This window comes from Theobroma cacao, chromosome 3, assembly GCF_053813885.1.
Source record: "Theobroma cacao isolate CCN51 chromosome 3, ASM5381388v1, whole genome shotgun sequence".
Classification (NCBI taxonomy): domain Eukaryota; kingdom Viridiplantae; phylum Streptophyta; class Magnoliopsida; order Malvales; family Malvaceae; genus Theobroma; species Theobroma cacao.
The window spans coordinates 41,599,532-41,614,817 of NC_142641.1; the positions used below are offsets into that span (position 1 = coordinate 41,599,532).

At 34.1% G+C, this 15,286-nt stretch overlaps 1 protein-coding gene across 2 annotated transcripts; it reads right to left on the bottom strand.

Annotated features, from left to right (window-relative positions):
• Positions 1 to 1,053: 1,053 nt before the first annotated feature.
• On the bottom strand, positions 1,054 to 6,724 carry LOC18606005 (Serine/threonine-protein kinase WNK (With No Lysine)-like protein). 2 transcript variants are annotated; one of them, XM_018118594.2, is made up of 10 exons: positions 6,114 to 6,724; positions 5,583 to 5,672; positions 5,291 to 5,390; positions 5,021 to 5,062; positions 4,863 to 4,922; positions 2,690 to 4,261; positions 2,352 to 2,453; positions 2,107 to 2,244; positions 1,847 to 1,972; positions 1,054 to 1,763 (listed from the first exon to the last, which is right to left on the bottom strand). In XM_018118594.2, the coding sequence occupies exons 1-10, from the start codon at positions 6,221 to 6,223 to the stop codon at positions 1,575 to 1,577; spliced, it is 2,529 nt and encodes an 842-aa protein (XP_017974083.2). In that variant the 5' UTR covers positions 6,224 to 6,724; the 3' UTR covers positions 1,054 to 1,574. The 2 variants fall into 2 exon arrangements, with proteins under 2 accessions (XP_017974083.2, XP_007039438.3); XM_007039376.3 differs by having other exon boundaries at positions 2,352 to 2,456; positions 6,114 to 6,723.
• Positions 6,725 to 15,286: the final 8,562 nt, after the last annotated feature.

Sequence of the window (15,286 nt, forward strand, 5' to 3'; positions counted from 1 at the left end):
CTCGTCAAGGGAAATTAGGTCATGAATAGGACCATCAAGGTTCCCATCTTTAAATAAAGTGGTGCACTAGGATATAAAACAGGGCTTGGATTGGGTTATGCTGATTTTACTAGAATGGAGAGAGCACTTATCTCTTGATGTTGGTCTTTCCACAGCTGCAGTGCACTGATTTGAAAGGCAAACTCAGCTATCAGAAATTACCCTCTCTTCAGCAGGGTCTACTCATGTCTCAAGGTGTGACTATCATTTGCTTAATATGTTAGTTGAACTAGCTTTACACTTTGCTAAAAGCCAATGCTGACCTTCCTAGCTCTTTCTTACTTAAGGTTTAAAATTGAAATAAATCCTCCAACCCAACAATTTCAAAAGGTTAGAGATTTTCTGTCCTTTCTTTCTCTTTCTAGAATTTGTATAGTTTACAATAAGTATCCCTGTACTGCATGGTATGGCAAATCCATGTAAGAGAATCTATTTTGATTAGCTTAATGGTGGAGGAAGCACCAGACACCAGCTAAAGTCGCATAAAATGCACACATGTTATTGTATGTTAACCTCTCACAAACGTCATCTTACCTACCTTATGGTTACAAACAAGAAGGCATATTCCAGCATAAAATTATACAGCAGTTCAGGTGTATACTCATTTTTGTATTTACTTCACCAATGGGACTCCATATGAATTTGAGAGAGTGTAGTATTAAGCCCAAATTACTGGTAGAAAAGGCTCTTTGCCTATGGTAAACAGGAGTTAAACTATTACATCAGACTGCCATAGCTAATCCTTCCGTTTCAAAATTTGACACGGGGGAAAAATGAGAAAGAAAAGAGAAATTTGCTTCTCTAGCACATGTTAGTGCAACCATGCTAGCCCTCTGCTTTCATGAAGCGAAAAACTTTTTGGAATTCTGTGCATTATCCGATAGCATCAGTGCAAACACGTTAATCTGAAGAAAATTTTCAAGTGATTTTTCTGATTATGTACTGGAACATCACTGTGATCAGAAGAAAGTATATATTGCAGTGGTGTAACAGAATTGCCTGGAAGACGCAACATTTGGAAAGACAAAGCAAGCTAATTTCTATTGATTGTTATGCTAATCAAACAACAACAGAAACACCAAGAAAAAATAATTAGCGGTTAGCCTACAACTAACTGTGTCATCTGCTTTGGCTTATAAACAAATTATGGCAGGATCAGAATCAAAGAAGTTAAAACTAAGAACTATAGTTCAACACCCATCATTTAGCCCCCTCACATGCAAAACAGATTGGTTCGCCATATATGAGACAAGTTTGTATCAGGCTTTGCTCCTTAGGCTGGCAGGCTCCATATCCCACGGTCTTGCCTCCCTTTCCAGAAACTGTATAAGGAGCAAATAGATCACTTGCCACTCCTTCGAGAATATTTCCTAGTCTATCAACCATATACACTGTGTATCTAAGGCAGTTGAATGTAATGAAGAACCTCCTCTATCTTCAGTTTTGGCTCTTCAATTTCCAGAACACCAATCACAGCACGCCCTTTAGATGTGAATGCTCAAGGTACTTCTGGAACCCTTAAATATGTGTTCTAATTATTGAAGTGTCTCAGCCATGCTGACAGGAGGCAGCAGCAAAGGTTGCTGGTAATTGTTTGATAGGGAAATCCCACCATCCATGGCCCTGCTTTCCTGATTTGCAGAATCAATCCCACTGGTGCCAGTTTGCTGCAGAAGAAGGAGAAGGGACCAAATTATATCTGTCCTTTCCACTTGCTCGGTTGCCTGTCACGTTCACTAAACCATTATTTCCTTGAAATCATATATAAGTTTGTTACATTGCTTGAATTTTTAACTTCCATATTTACCTCAACCATGAATCGCGCCCATATCTTATCTTCTTGGAGCTCCATCACTCCCTTCAAGATATTCAACCCAAAGCCCCTAATGACATCTGCTATCTCAAGAAACAATCCTCTATCTTCACAGAGCGTCTGCAACAAAGAAAAGAAAGAGGGCTCAGTCAAACAATCAATATTGTTTAATTAGCCGATTTTGAGGAGGCTTTCTTTGGTTTTTTACTCTTTTAAAAAAAAATAAATAAAAAAATTTATGTTCATTTCCATACCTCTATAAGCATTTGGCCAGGTGGATTTAGGTCCTTAACTACAATAGGGATAGTCTGAGCCCCCACTTCATATGCCCATGTAGCACCACCACTCATCTTGTTGTGTTTGGGAAGCAGTCCATTCTCTTGGCCAATAAGCTAAAGTTCAAGCAAGTTTTTTAACTCATTAGTGTATTGCAATCACCAAATCTGAGCTTCTTCAGCATCACATTTCACTGAAATAAATAAACAAACAAACTATTTACCTTTGGTTCATCAGCTTGTTTAATCTTGTCTGCATATTTGGTCACACCTTGCAAGAAAAGCAGGTGTTTAATGGTCCGCTCCAATAAAAGATCAATGCTCAACTGCTGCATCATGGACAATAATGTAAGCCACTTTATCAATGAAACAAATGCTTTATTGTTTTACAAAAACTTTAATGCCAAACATAATTTTAGATGATATTGTTTAATAAACTAGAGAGCTAATAGCAATTCTTAAAGGAAACAAAATGTATAATCCTCACAGAGTTCTCCAGATAATAGCAAACACATTTTTTCCCAGTATATACTCAATTAAAGCAAAGACTTCTGGTTAGTACCTTTCCACTATGAGGGATAATCCCTCTCAACTCTTTGATACGATCTTGGATCAGCTGACGGTCTTTGGGCCTTGGTCGAGTACTTTCACCAGGTTTAGCCCTTTTCCTGGTGGGCTTCTTTGATGTTGCGACAACAGCATGTCCAGAATTGACACTGTAGCTATCATCTATCCATACACCTACTTGTGATTTTTGGTGAACCTCTTTGTTGAATATAGTATTATTACTCTTGTCCCAGTTATGTGAATGCTGCACCAGATTCATGCTCCCACCAGAGCAAGAAAGACCCACAAATTGACCTTGATGAAAATTAGACGAAGAACTTTCACTTTTCCTTCTTTTAGTAGTCGAAAATTGATCCTCAACACTAGATTTGGTAGCGTAAGAAGAATGACTAACACCATCTAGAAGCTCTTCAAGGCCTAGTTCAGAGAATAACCCTTTTCGCTTGCCATTCATGGAATGAACATCCAATTCTGAAATGGATTCTGACATTCCAGAACTCACAGCAGCATTATCCCCATGCAACAATGGCATGATAATATCTTCCAAGCACTCCCCAGTTTTTCCAAATCCAAAATTCAGTCCCACATCATCAAACAGATCATATCCATCATCATGAACAATTGTAGATTTCTCTATATTAGATATGAACGTATCAGTGATGGAATTAGCTGTTTGTCTAACTGCAATGTCAATTATTGTATCACCTCCGACCAGAGTGGATGACACTGAGGTAACTTCTTTTGAACATGAAAGATCACCAGTCATTGTTGCTCCTGCTCCATTGATGTTATGGTGAGGTGAAGGAGCAAACCACTGAGAAAGATCATCCAGTGTAAAGGAGTTGGAGAGACCTGTTGCAAAGTCAACTGGGTTAAATTCCTCAGGGATTCGTTGTAGATTAACGACACTATCCAGAAGTCCACCAGTGCAGCCTAAAGAATGCAGGTTCTCTGCTGTTTTCCCAAAGCTGTCTACAATAGGTAATTCTGCATCAACCAGTTCTCCTGTGCTATAGAATGAAGTAAATGTTGAAGCACCCTGAAAATGTTGTTCCGTTTTTCCACAGAGTAAATGACCATTGGCCTTTCTAGGAAGTGCGTTTGGAGAATCCCAGATGCCTCTTTCAGATGGCAAAGATGTCTCAAATGAAGTCAAAATTGAACCTTCACTACTCCAGGTACTAGCGCAAGGGGTATCAGCAGCCAAGCAGTTACCAGTCTTACCAGATGATATGATTTGAGCTTCTGCACTAATTGTTTGCAGTTGAGTTCTGAGATGAGATAAATTCTGTTGCACAGAGTTAATTCTCTGGTCTTGAATCTCACGCATAGAACTGGAGGATTTACTGAGATTTGTCAAGGAACATGGCCTCCCTTTTGGCTCTTTAGAGCAGCCACCTTGTTCAGTTATCAGATTCTCGTTATAAAAATTTCCAGATGCTGCTAGGGAAGCAAAAAATCCATCTAGATTGCAAGTTTCATTTTCCAGGGGGATAAGCCCATGACAACTTTCCATGGCATAAAATAACTTCTTTGTTTCATCCAAAAATTCCAATCTCTCCAAAATCTGCAAGAGCAGCAAACAACAATCAGTATCTTTCAACAACACCAGTGCTACTGCTGGTGCATGGGATGGATGTTTACTTACATATAAAGTTATCAATCCTTTTCATTTTAATTATGCCTTTCTTAAGTAGAAATCTAAATATAAAATGTACAAATCATATACACTAGTTCCATTATGTACTTTAAGGTACTCAAATCCAGTTAGAGTTTATTTTATAATCAGAGGTTAGCATCGCTGCTTAAATTTGAATCCATGAAAACACGATTAAATAAGACTGAAACTAGAATTTCCAAATACTCATAAACATCACACAATTATCTGTGGATGGCCTTTTAATTTAGATATGAGATCTTCTTACAGTTTCATATAAAGACTCCTAAGAGACCTGCATAAATATAGACATTTTTCCAGCATTTCCATCCGTAAGAACTTAAAACTGTTTGGATTTGATGTCGGTAGCAAGGAATGACAAATTTAAAAATCTCGCACCTAACAAGTTAACATGTATGGCTCCCACCATTTCTAAGTTGAGTGATGTCCTTCAGTTCAATAAATTTTCATAAGGGTGAAAATTATTTTATTCATTTTCATTCATACTAACCTTCTGTGTGGATCCAAACTGAACCACTCCCCGGGTTTCCACAGAGATTATTGCAATTGTCTGCAGATCATATTTGATTGTCAATAAATCTAGATTATACTGACATAGAGAAAAGATACTGACGTAATGGGGTTAAAACAGTGTCAAATTGAAGATACCTTGATCCCGGATGAAAATTGGTTTTGAAACTCAGATTCATCCTGTAAAATGAAAAAAATATATTGTGAAATTATAGACTAAAAGGAATGCCTCTTTGACTAGCCTATTTCCCAGATGCAAGAGACAAGGAGATTAGACAAAAATTGAATAAAAAAAAGACTATGAGCATGTATCAAGATTTGATGCATTAACAGTTATAAAGTAGTCCATAAATGAAAACTAAGAAAAGGAAAGAAAAAAAGGGAAAAACAGAGAAAGGAAAAAGGTACCTGAAATATATTTTGATTTCCAGTGGAATCCCAAGCTTTACCATGGGAGTCTGAGAAAATCCATTGATGCTTTCCTGTGAAAGCGGCTTGGCCAATAATTCTAAGTAGACAAAAGAACAAGATTTGCCCTGTTAGAGATCTTGTAATACTCCAAACTTACTCCTTTTGTTTTTAAACCAAAAGATCCACAGAGAAAATTTTGGCAAATTTGTATGTATTTTCACTACAGTTACTGGATTTACAACAGGAAAAACCAAATAATGAAAACAGAATACTTTACAACTGAGCATACCCTTGACCCAGGATGTGAAACTTTAGAAGCATACTATCAACCAAAGGCCCCATTTGCTCTTCATAGTAGGCATCTTCCATTGTTAACAACCTGTTAACATTCCAAGAGTACAATCTATAGTAAGCAAAAAAATTACCGTTGAATCTAGTAGCAAACACAGAAAATGATGTTTATCACAGTAAAAAAAGTCTCTTTCTCTGCTTCTTAGAGGTTATATAATGAGTTGCTAAGAAATTTTAGTAAGAAAACAACTACTCTTGTGGAACTTTTATTTACAAAAATTTCCGAAGAAAAGAAATTTTGTTTTCTGAATTGAAACATGCAGGCATATTTGACAATTTCCATGAGAGGGAAAAAAATGATAAGAGTATGCATATAAAGACGGTAGTAATAAAAGTTTTAGCAAAGAAAGCAGATCTTGAGACAAACTAAAAGCCAAAGATGTCATAAATTTGGAAGAAGCAAACGACGTAAAGAGAAAAACAAGGATCAAACAAATATGTTATGAAAACAACAAACTAAAAAGTTTACATGGAATTTCTCTGATCAAAGCGCCAAAAAACACCATAAGACCACCCATTACTGCAACAAAGATTCTTTAGTGTCTGCTTTAACACTGAACCCATCTCTGCTTCACCCATTTTCACAAAAGCTAAACACAACTTCACGCTCCAAAACTCACTTCCTTGAACCGCATTAAACGACTTCGGGTCCTAAAAGCTAAGCTGAAACTCCAGTTACGCTAAACTCCCAACGGCCTCCTCTTCTTCTTCTTTTTCTTCTTTTTCTTACAACAGAAACACTCAAACAAAAGCAAACAAGAAAAACCAAGAAAACCTCTGAGAAACAAGAGCAAAAGGGTACAAAAGAATGAGCTTTTTGTTTATGTCTTTGTTTCTCTGCTGTAAGAGAAATGAAAACAGAAAGTGGTCGGTGTGAGAGATAGCGATAAAAAAGCGGGGCTCAATAATATTTATATATAGGATATAATAAAGAGAGGGAGAGACAGAGAGAGAGAGAGAGAGGCAAAAGGAAGGGCCAATATTGATGATTTATGAAGCAAAAGAAGGAAGGGTGGTGGTGGTTTGTAGTTTTGTCTCACTTTGATCTCTTCTTTTCTTTGTTCCTTTTCTCTTTCTGTATTTTTCTTTTCTCTCTTTCTATCTGTATACAAGGGGTTTGTAGCAGTAGTCGTAGTAATAATTTAAAGACTCTTTCTTTCGTGACAAGAACGAAATCTGATACATTCCAAGGTTGAAGGGAACAGTGAGATCTTTGGGCATTTAGTCATTTAAACAGCGTACTTTGGATATCTTTGTCTTTGTATTTTCTAGGTCGGGTCGTCGTTTTGTTTTTTATTTTCTCATATGTCTCATCAGAAAAAGGAAAATCTCTGATGGATATTTTTTTTTCTAATTTTGGTTTTATTTATATTATTAAGAGATATAAATGGTGATATATCTTTTTCTTGTATACTTTTTTTAATGCAATAACGAGGAATTGATAGTTTGGATCAGAGCTTAAATGGGAAAGGAATTTAGATACTGTATTTATTGTGAGATTTTGTGAAGATTTACTTGTGGTAATTTGCATTTAATTCTTGCATATATGGCATATATATGATATGATGAGAGTGAATTAAGTCAAGATCCTTTATAAAAATCTTTTATTTATTTATTTATTTATTTATTTTTATTATATCTTCCAAAATCAGGACATGCATCATCATTCCTTTTCCTATTATTTTACTAATATCAGAAAGTTAGTGTTACATTAACTTTTTTTTTTAGAAAACAAAATTGGGCCAAAAGTAAGTGTTATAATTAAAAGCATGAAAACATTACTTGCAATGAAATATTTTAATTTTTTTTAATGTTATATGTTCATGCAATCTTGCATATACATCCTAAATTTGAATTATAAATATAAAAAAGACTAGCATATAATCTTGACTGCTAAAATGGGTATGACATAACTTTAAAGAATTCCGGAAAATGAGTAATTAATCATGTTTGAAAAAAGGAAAATAAAGTACCCTATTTAACTTGAGAAAAATAAAAAGAAATTTGACGAATTATATAATTGGAAAGTACAGGAAGAGTTTGATAAACAGTTTTGATCGGTCACAACCAGCCAATAATGGAATTGGAAACTCTATGTTATGTCAGGTTTTGACACTGAGATAAGAAGGAAAGGAAGCCTCCTCTTTTTGAGGGAAAGAAAACCCATGATTTATATAAGTCATTTCGTTTACTTCTCAAAGGGCTTCACCAAAAGCCATGCCTTTACAGCTTTTGAATAACGAAGACCCCTCATAGAAAAGATTTAACGCAATATTGTATCAAAATTATTAATTATACACCATTTTCTTTAATTGAAAATACCAATAAGCATGGATATCTTCGTTATCCATTTTCTCTACTCAATTCTAGGAAAGAAAATGATATACTTAGTTCCACTAGGTATGACCATAAAAATATACCAGGGCATTGGAAAAAAAATTCCATGTTTATCTCATGCGAAAGTCACCATCCAAATTAGAGAATGGCACACAAAATGCCACGTCCCTATCTGATCCCTTGGACAATCCAACCCAACCCAACCCAACCCGAGATGTGATAGTGGGCAAACATATAAAAAGTCCAGTAAAATTCCTTCCCTAATTATGACTGCAACTTTGTATATTCTGATCATAAATACGTGCACGTTGTACCCACTTCATAGATCCATGTTGTTTTCCCTCAGTTGCACCCCTTCCACTGACGGCTCAGCCCTAGCATGGGCACCAAGGCAGCAGACAGAAGAGAGGGGGTGCCAGCCCCACCCGTGCAGACAGCAGAGGAGCAGAGAGGCAGCCACCTAGACCAGACCACCAATTTCTAGCTGTGCGCGAGATAAAAACATCGACTAAAATAGAGACGTGTGCGGTGGGGACTGATCTCTGGACCAGATTGGCTAGACCTAGACCCCCCGACTTTTCACTTTGAAGCGCGTGCTCACACCATCACTGAACCTTAAGACCTTTTGTACTTTGCATAAAGTTAGTTTATTAATACAAGAGAAATAATACAAATAAAATACACGAAGATTAGCGAAAGATAAACAAAGTCTAAGTAGCAACCTCTAATAAAACTCTAAAACAGAAAAGATCTCAAGTGAGTCAACAACCACATGACAAAGACCATAACCAAAATAATAAGAAGATAAACACAAGGTAGACCAAATCTTTAAAAACAAAGAAAAATAATAATTATAACATATAAATAATGACTTTTCTAAAAAAACATATAAATAATGACAGAAATAAGTTACTCACAGTAACATTAACAAGCACTAGCCAATAAAAAAAACAATTTACTTTTCGATTGCTTAAGTGAATTATTAAACAATATACACTCATATTCATGGACTAGGATATCTCATTCTATTTATTGCTATTTGGTAGTATTATAATATGTTAATTTTAAGTAAATTATAAAAACTTTAATGGTCTCATTTTGTGGGTTGCAATTGATACTATATGTGTACGAAGCTCAAGTTTGTCAATATTTATACCCCATTTCCAATACAAAAAATAGACAAGGTTATATTCAACCAATTTGAACACCATTTTTGTATAGTGGATATCGTGAACACTATTTATGATTTTCTTATTCTTGGTACTATCATAAATCACAAATAAAAAGGTACTTAATGCTATCATTTCAACACAATTATTTATGCAATTTAGCTCATTTAAAATCCCCGTAGCTAGGTTCCAAAATTACAATGGATGATAGCACAACCCATAATCTCAAGAATATTTTATCGAAATTCCAAATTTTTAATTAAAGAATATTAGACTATCATTGTCTAAAAATCATGATTATTATTTATTTATTCTTTTTTGTTATTGCACGACATGAATAAGATTTTCTGTACTAAATATTAATTTAGCTTGTAAAAATGTAATCTCACAGTTGGAATGAGTAAGTGTGCGGGTATAATTAGAAAAATGTGAAGAATCGATCGGTCCCCACATTAGGGTTTGTGGGGTTTGTAGGGATCATTTTCTGATACCACCTTCTGCCAATGCTTCTATACCACCTCGTTCTTCACGAGAAAAACTATGAACAACATTGTTTCATTTAAAATTTGCTTCACAAAATTAACTGAGTATGCCTTTTTGATAAATGTTTAGAGGGTGTGAAGTGAAATTGGGAACATCACATATATAATCGGATGGGTAGTGGTCCACTAAGCGTGGCATGCATATCTTTGGATGATCATTTGATGTGATCTGATGGATGACAGCAAAATCTTCTTCTTATTCAAATAATCTAGGATGACATTTCTCGTATATTTTAGCTTAATAGCATTTTAAAGTAGTTAATTTAAGGTTCTGGTTCAACTTTCTTTCTTTATTTTTATTAAGAGTAATTGTTCAAGTCGACAAAAAGGAAAAATAAGAAACAAGGTCTAAGCAAAATGGGCAATGGGCAGAGAGAAGTGAGAATCTATTTATATAAATATATATATATATATGTAATATATTGATTACTATAATTACTTGAAAATAATAATATATACCAAAAATTTATGAATGTAATCTTTTTGTAATAAGTATGTGCATCCCTGAACAAGATCTGGATTTGATATTGGATTGAATAGAAATAGATAAGGAGCTAAGATTTGAATCATTGAAATTATTGCTTTTTATGGTAAAAGTAACTAATAAAATAAATGAGAATTGGAATTTAATTTAGGATATTATCCTCGACTCTCCCAAAATCGCATGAATTGTCTAATTTTGGTGAATTGAACAAATTTTCTGAGATTCATTAATATGGTAAAGTAATAGATTAACAACTAATTGAGACAAATTAACATATATGCAAATAGCACATTCATTTTTAGCAAATTAGCCAATGCAAAGGGAAAAACAACTATGATGAATAGACTCATCATCCTTTAGTCACAACATTTTTATTCCTTCATCCTCAACTTTTTTCATTTTTTTTCCTTTAATTTCCATTCTTTCTCCTATGCTTACGCAAAAAGTAGACACTCAAAGTAAAAAGTCAATATTTTGCTCTTCATCACAACGATTCTAGAGAGTAAGGTTAGATATTACTCCAAGTCCTAAGGTGATCACAAGTATCAAAAGAATCAAAGTCCAGTTATAAACTACAAAAAAGAAAAGAAAAACCATTGATCTTTTTGCATGTGCAATCATTCCAATTGCTTGATTAAAGGGCAACCTCATTTTTCTTTCAAAAACAAAAACAAAAAGTTTTAAATTCATGCTGAGAAGAAAAACTTCAACGAGTTTAAAATAAAACTATTAAGAGATATATATTACTAATTCTTTTGAAAAGCGAAATTAAATTAGAATTTGAATTCCCAAACCTTTTCTTTTCTTGAACATATGTTGATGAGATACAAATTAAAGCGTTGAATAGGGGGAAGATATAAGAAGTAAATGATGAGATTATTATCTGTGCTGTGCATTATTGATAGTGATACATGTTCCATGCAATTGGTAGATGGCTATGGAATCTCCATGGAACTAATTATGATCGTTTTCACTCGTAAAAACGATGAATTAGCCCCATACATTGTCCCTAGCTACAACTCCTACTTAACATAGAGTTACCACCTACAGTTTTGTTTTACTCTATATGGCTAGCTCTGTTTGTCCTTGATCAGATGAACAAATTTTCATCTTCTTGTACAGATGCAACAAAGCTAGGTATCTTTCTCTCTTTCTCTTTCCCTTTCTCTTTCTGAAAATGTAGGGTATCCAAGGTCCAAACTCTAAAAGCAAAGGCGACATGCATTATTCTTCATAATAGAATGAAAGGAATGTTGGGGCACTAGTGCATGAGACGGATACATGGGGGTCCCCAATAATATTTTCTCAATCTTTTCTCCCAGTCTGAGAATCTTGACTTAATTAGCAACCTCTCCCCGCTATAAAATTTCCAATAGCAAATCTCCTTTTCTTCCCATTTCTCTCTGCTATCTTTTAGTTTTTTCTCATTTTCATATCCTTGTCCAAATCCACTCATCCAATCCCATCCCACCATCTGAAACCCTACATTGATCCTACAACATCGAATACCTAAGGTCCCCCTCCTTGTCTTCTTTTTACTATCATTAATCAAGCCAAAAACCAACCATTCTTAATTATGTCTGAAAAACAAAAATGATTGAAAAGCAACCTAATTTCTAAACCAAGTTTTTTTCATCAAACACATTCATTTTGCTGTTAATTGGTTAGTTAGCATCGGTAATAATAAGGTTTTGTTTTAAACGTCATGGCAGCCCACTTCCTTTTAGTAGGTGGGTAATGCTCCTCAGAAAGAGAAAGAGAAAGAAAGGCACTGAAACGACCCACCAGTGATTGCAGACGCAAAGTTGCGGCATCATTCCTCGGCATCGATCACAGAATTCACACAAACCCTTCATTTTTTAGATAGCAAAGCTTATGATTCTGTCTCCTACAAGCAACACAAGCTTCATCATAGCCGTTGAGAATTAAGTCAACGGCATCAAAAAAGCCCTTGTTTTTACCCTTGTTTTTTTTCCTGCTAAAAGAGGAGAATTAAATCTTAGAGCAAGATTTAGCTCATTAATGTCTCATGAACTCTTTTTATCTTTTTAACTTTCCCTTTTGGTTGTTTATAAAGAACAAATTAAGTCCTGCTTGCATTAGAAATCAAAAGTTGATGAATATAAAGTGACAGTTTGAATTAAGCCAGAAGATGTCCCTATGGGATGATGATTGAAATTGAAAACAACTGAGATTTTGCTAGAATTATTGTGTCCTTCGAAAATGTACCTGATCAAAGCTTTATTCTCCTTTGCAAAACATGCTTTGCCCTGTAAAAATGGGCAAGGGGTCCAATTTAAGGGCTACTGGACAGAAACTATTATTGAGTGTCATTATGTTATGTCTCTTTCTACCCACAGTGGCGCATGTGATTGATTTCTTTGCTTTGTGTGACTTTTGTTTGACTCGCGGTAAAGCGAGTTTTTAAGGCTCTTTTCTTTTGCAATACTAATAGTAATAATAATACCAACCCAACTAGCCAATATAATTGTCTCAATCTTTTTTGCAATTTGAGCTCCAGAAATCACTAGGAATGACAGATAATTTCTTGTTTCTTGAACCAGGTGCCTTGTCTTTTCTTGTTAAGAACCTTTCAAAAAGTTATCATAAGTTTTTTCTAATTCATTTGCCAGCTTAAATACACCCAAAAAAAATTAGTTTTTAATTATTTTACTGCTTCCATATTTCAACTTGATTATTTTTATTTTAAAAAATAGTAATTAAACTCTAGTTTTCAATAAATGACATATGTTTTTATGGTTGAATCAACTTGAATTTAAAGTCTCATTTCCCTTTTTTTTTATTTTATATCTATGTTGACAATGAGAGGCACTTGACAACTTGGTAAGAAAGATACGAGAGCTGCTTGGGGTTATTCCTAAGCAACTCAAATGTCTTTATTACATAATGGAGAATTAAACTCATTAGGTCTCAATTAATGCCTTTTGGAACTCTACATAATTCAATTGAAGCACCGTCTATGAGATAGATTATTACATATTAATTTCTTTTGACAACGTGACAATAATCATGATATATATTGTAAAAAATATTAACAGCATTGATACACAGCAATTTTGAATTTTAAAGATTTCTTTTACCATAGGGAAGATACTGCCATATAACATAGAATTAAAGTGTATTTGACCATTGAGAAAAGACACGAATTAAGTCAAGTGTTTCTTACCAATTAACAGTTTAGTCAAAGGATGTCTAAAATATATGTAAAATAGCTATCATTTGATTCATTTCATATAATATCATCTACTCGAGCTAGATGCTGTTCTACAAGGATGCTACAGCTGAACCTTTCTCCACATTTATGGGATTCTCTCCTTCATCATAATTCATAAGACTTTATTATGTTCATTGATTGGTCTCGGTTGACACTCTCAAAGACGTGACTGACTTCTTTGCAATAAAAAGTGAAGATAATTTCCTGATCAATCTTTTACAAATATAGGGTCATTATATATATATATCCAGTAATGATCCAATCAAAAACTTCTCTCTTTTCTTTTTTTTTTCCTTCTTTCCTTTCGGCTAAAAGATCACTAAAGAAGGGATATGCAAACCCTAGGGTTGACCCCCTCAAGGGGAGGGTTAGAAACTAACGAGTCAATTAGGTCAAGAAAAGGGCTATGATCGGAAGAGTGAACTACAAACCAGAAGTAGTTGAACGTTTTTAATGAAGTGACCACTTTCAAGACTTTATCATTATGCAGGTACAGAGATGTTCAGAAAGGCTTTTGATTCTTTTGTACTTCCTTTACTTGTATGTTTAGCAACCACAATTGCAACTTTCGAGACTTTGTTCACGGCCTTGAAAGAAATGCAATATTTCCCCTGTATTATTCACCCAATGGAAAAGGAAATTAATGGGTTCTGTCCCCATGTGGTAGTTTTTTCTCGCTGCCCCCCAAAAACGCAAAAAGCTTACAAGGAATCTCACTCCTTTCTTTGAAGCCAAAGCTGACAAGGCAATGGAGTTTGCCACATAAGCTTTAGGATTGTCCAGTAAAAGTGCTACAGAAATGCTAATCATGCGGAGCCCTCCAGCTTATGGGGAAAAACTTCTTTAAGTTTTCATTAGATTTTCCATTAAAAGTTATCATATAAAAATTAATTTGGAAAATCAAAACTTATAAATTAATAGGGTTTCATGAGAAAATAATAATATGTAAAAAACTTATTAGAAATATTGTATATGCTCAAAATTTTATCAATTTTTATTTAACGGCAAGAATTTTGTCATAATTTTTGGTAAAACACCTTTTTTAAAAAGTATCAAAATTTATTAAACTTTGTTCAAAATTTTTACACTTAATCTATGTGATCAGGCCTTTTAATCTATTGATTTGGATTTTCACTTATAATTTTTATTTAATATTTTTTAATAAAAAAATCACAAATTTAACCTAATGAAATTTATTTAAATCCAAACCCCAAACTATTATGTTATCACGCTTTATATATATATTTCAATAAAAACTTAAGTTTACAAAAATCAACCTCAAACTCTTAGCTTTTTTTTTCTTAATAGCAAACTCATAGTTCTTATCCTACTTATACATAAAACTCTCACATTTTACATTCTCATGAATTATTATATTCTAACTCCTCACAACTCTTTTACAAGGGTTAAGTACAAAAAATTTATTCTGATTTAACCAGAATTCAACGAAATATCTTAATTTTTTTAAAACATAACAAAGTATCTTAATTTAACTAAAATCTAAGATTATCTCAACGGGGGGTGTGTGTGTGTATATAAACTAGATTAATTCAAGACTATCTCAATACTATTGCTGTACTTTTCACTTTTTTTAACCTCCAAACTTGGTAAAAAGTCAATGTGAATTTACCTCTGTACGTCTAACATTTTCAATTCCAATCACTCTTGTCCTCAAGGCTGTTAAATATGCACAATGATGTATCTTTGTCGAATATGAGCTGGGTAAAGATATAGCGTGTGAAAGATCAAAAGCAAAGCAGCTGTGTGCGACCAAATATTGCAAACTTGTTTGCTGTTTTGGGTAGGAAGTGTACAACATCATTAAAAGAGATGGATTGTGCCTTGGTACTACTGTCCACTACCAACTGGAAAAAA

Bases quoted from the DNA above. Each gene is read 5' to 3' on its own strand.
- LOC18606005 (XM_007039376.3), bottom strand. From the start codon at position 6,223: ATGGGTGAAGCAGAGATGGGTTCAGTGTTAAAGCAGACACTAAAGAAT. The intron at 2,245-2,351 runs GTAAATAGTTTG...CTTGAACTTTAG, and splicing joins AACAAGCTGATGAACCAAAG to CTTATTGGCCAAGAGAATGG. The intron at 1,764-1,846 runs GTAAATATGGAA...TGAACGTGACAG, and splicing joins GGGCGCGATTCATGGTTGAG to GCAACCGAGCAAGTGGAAAG.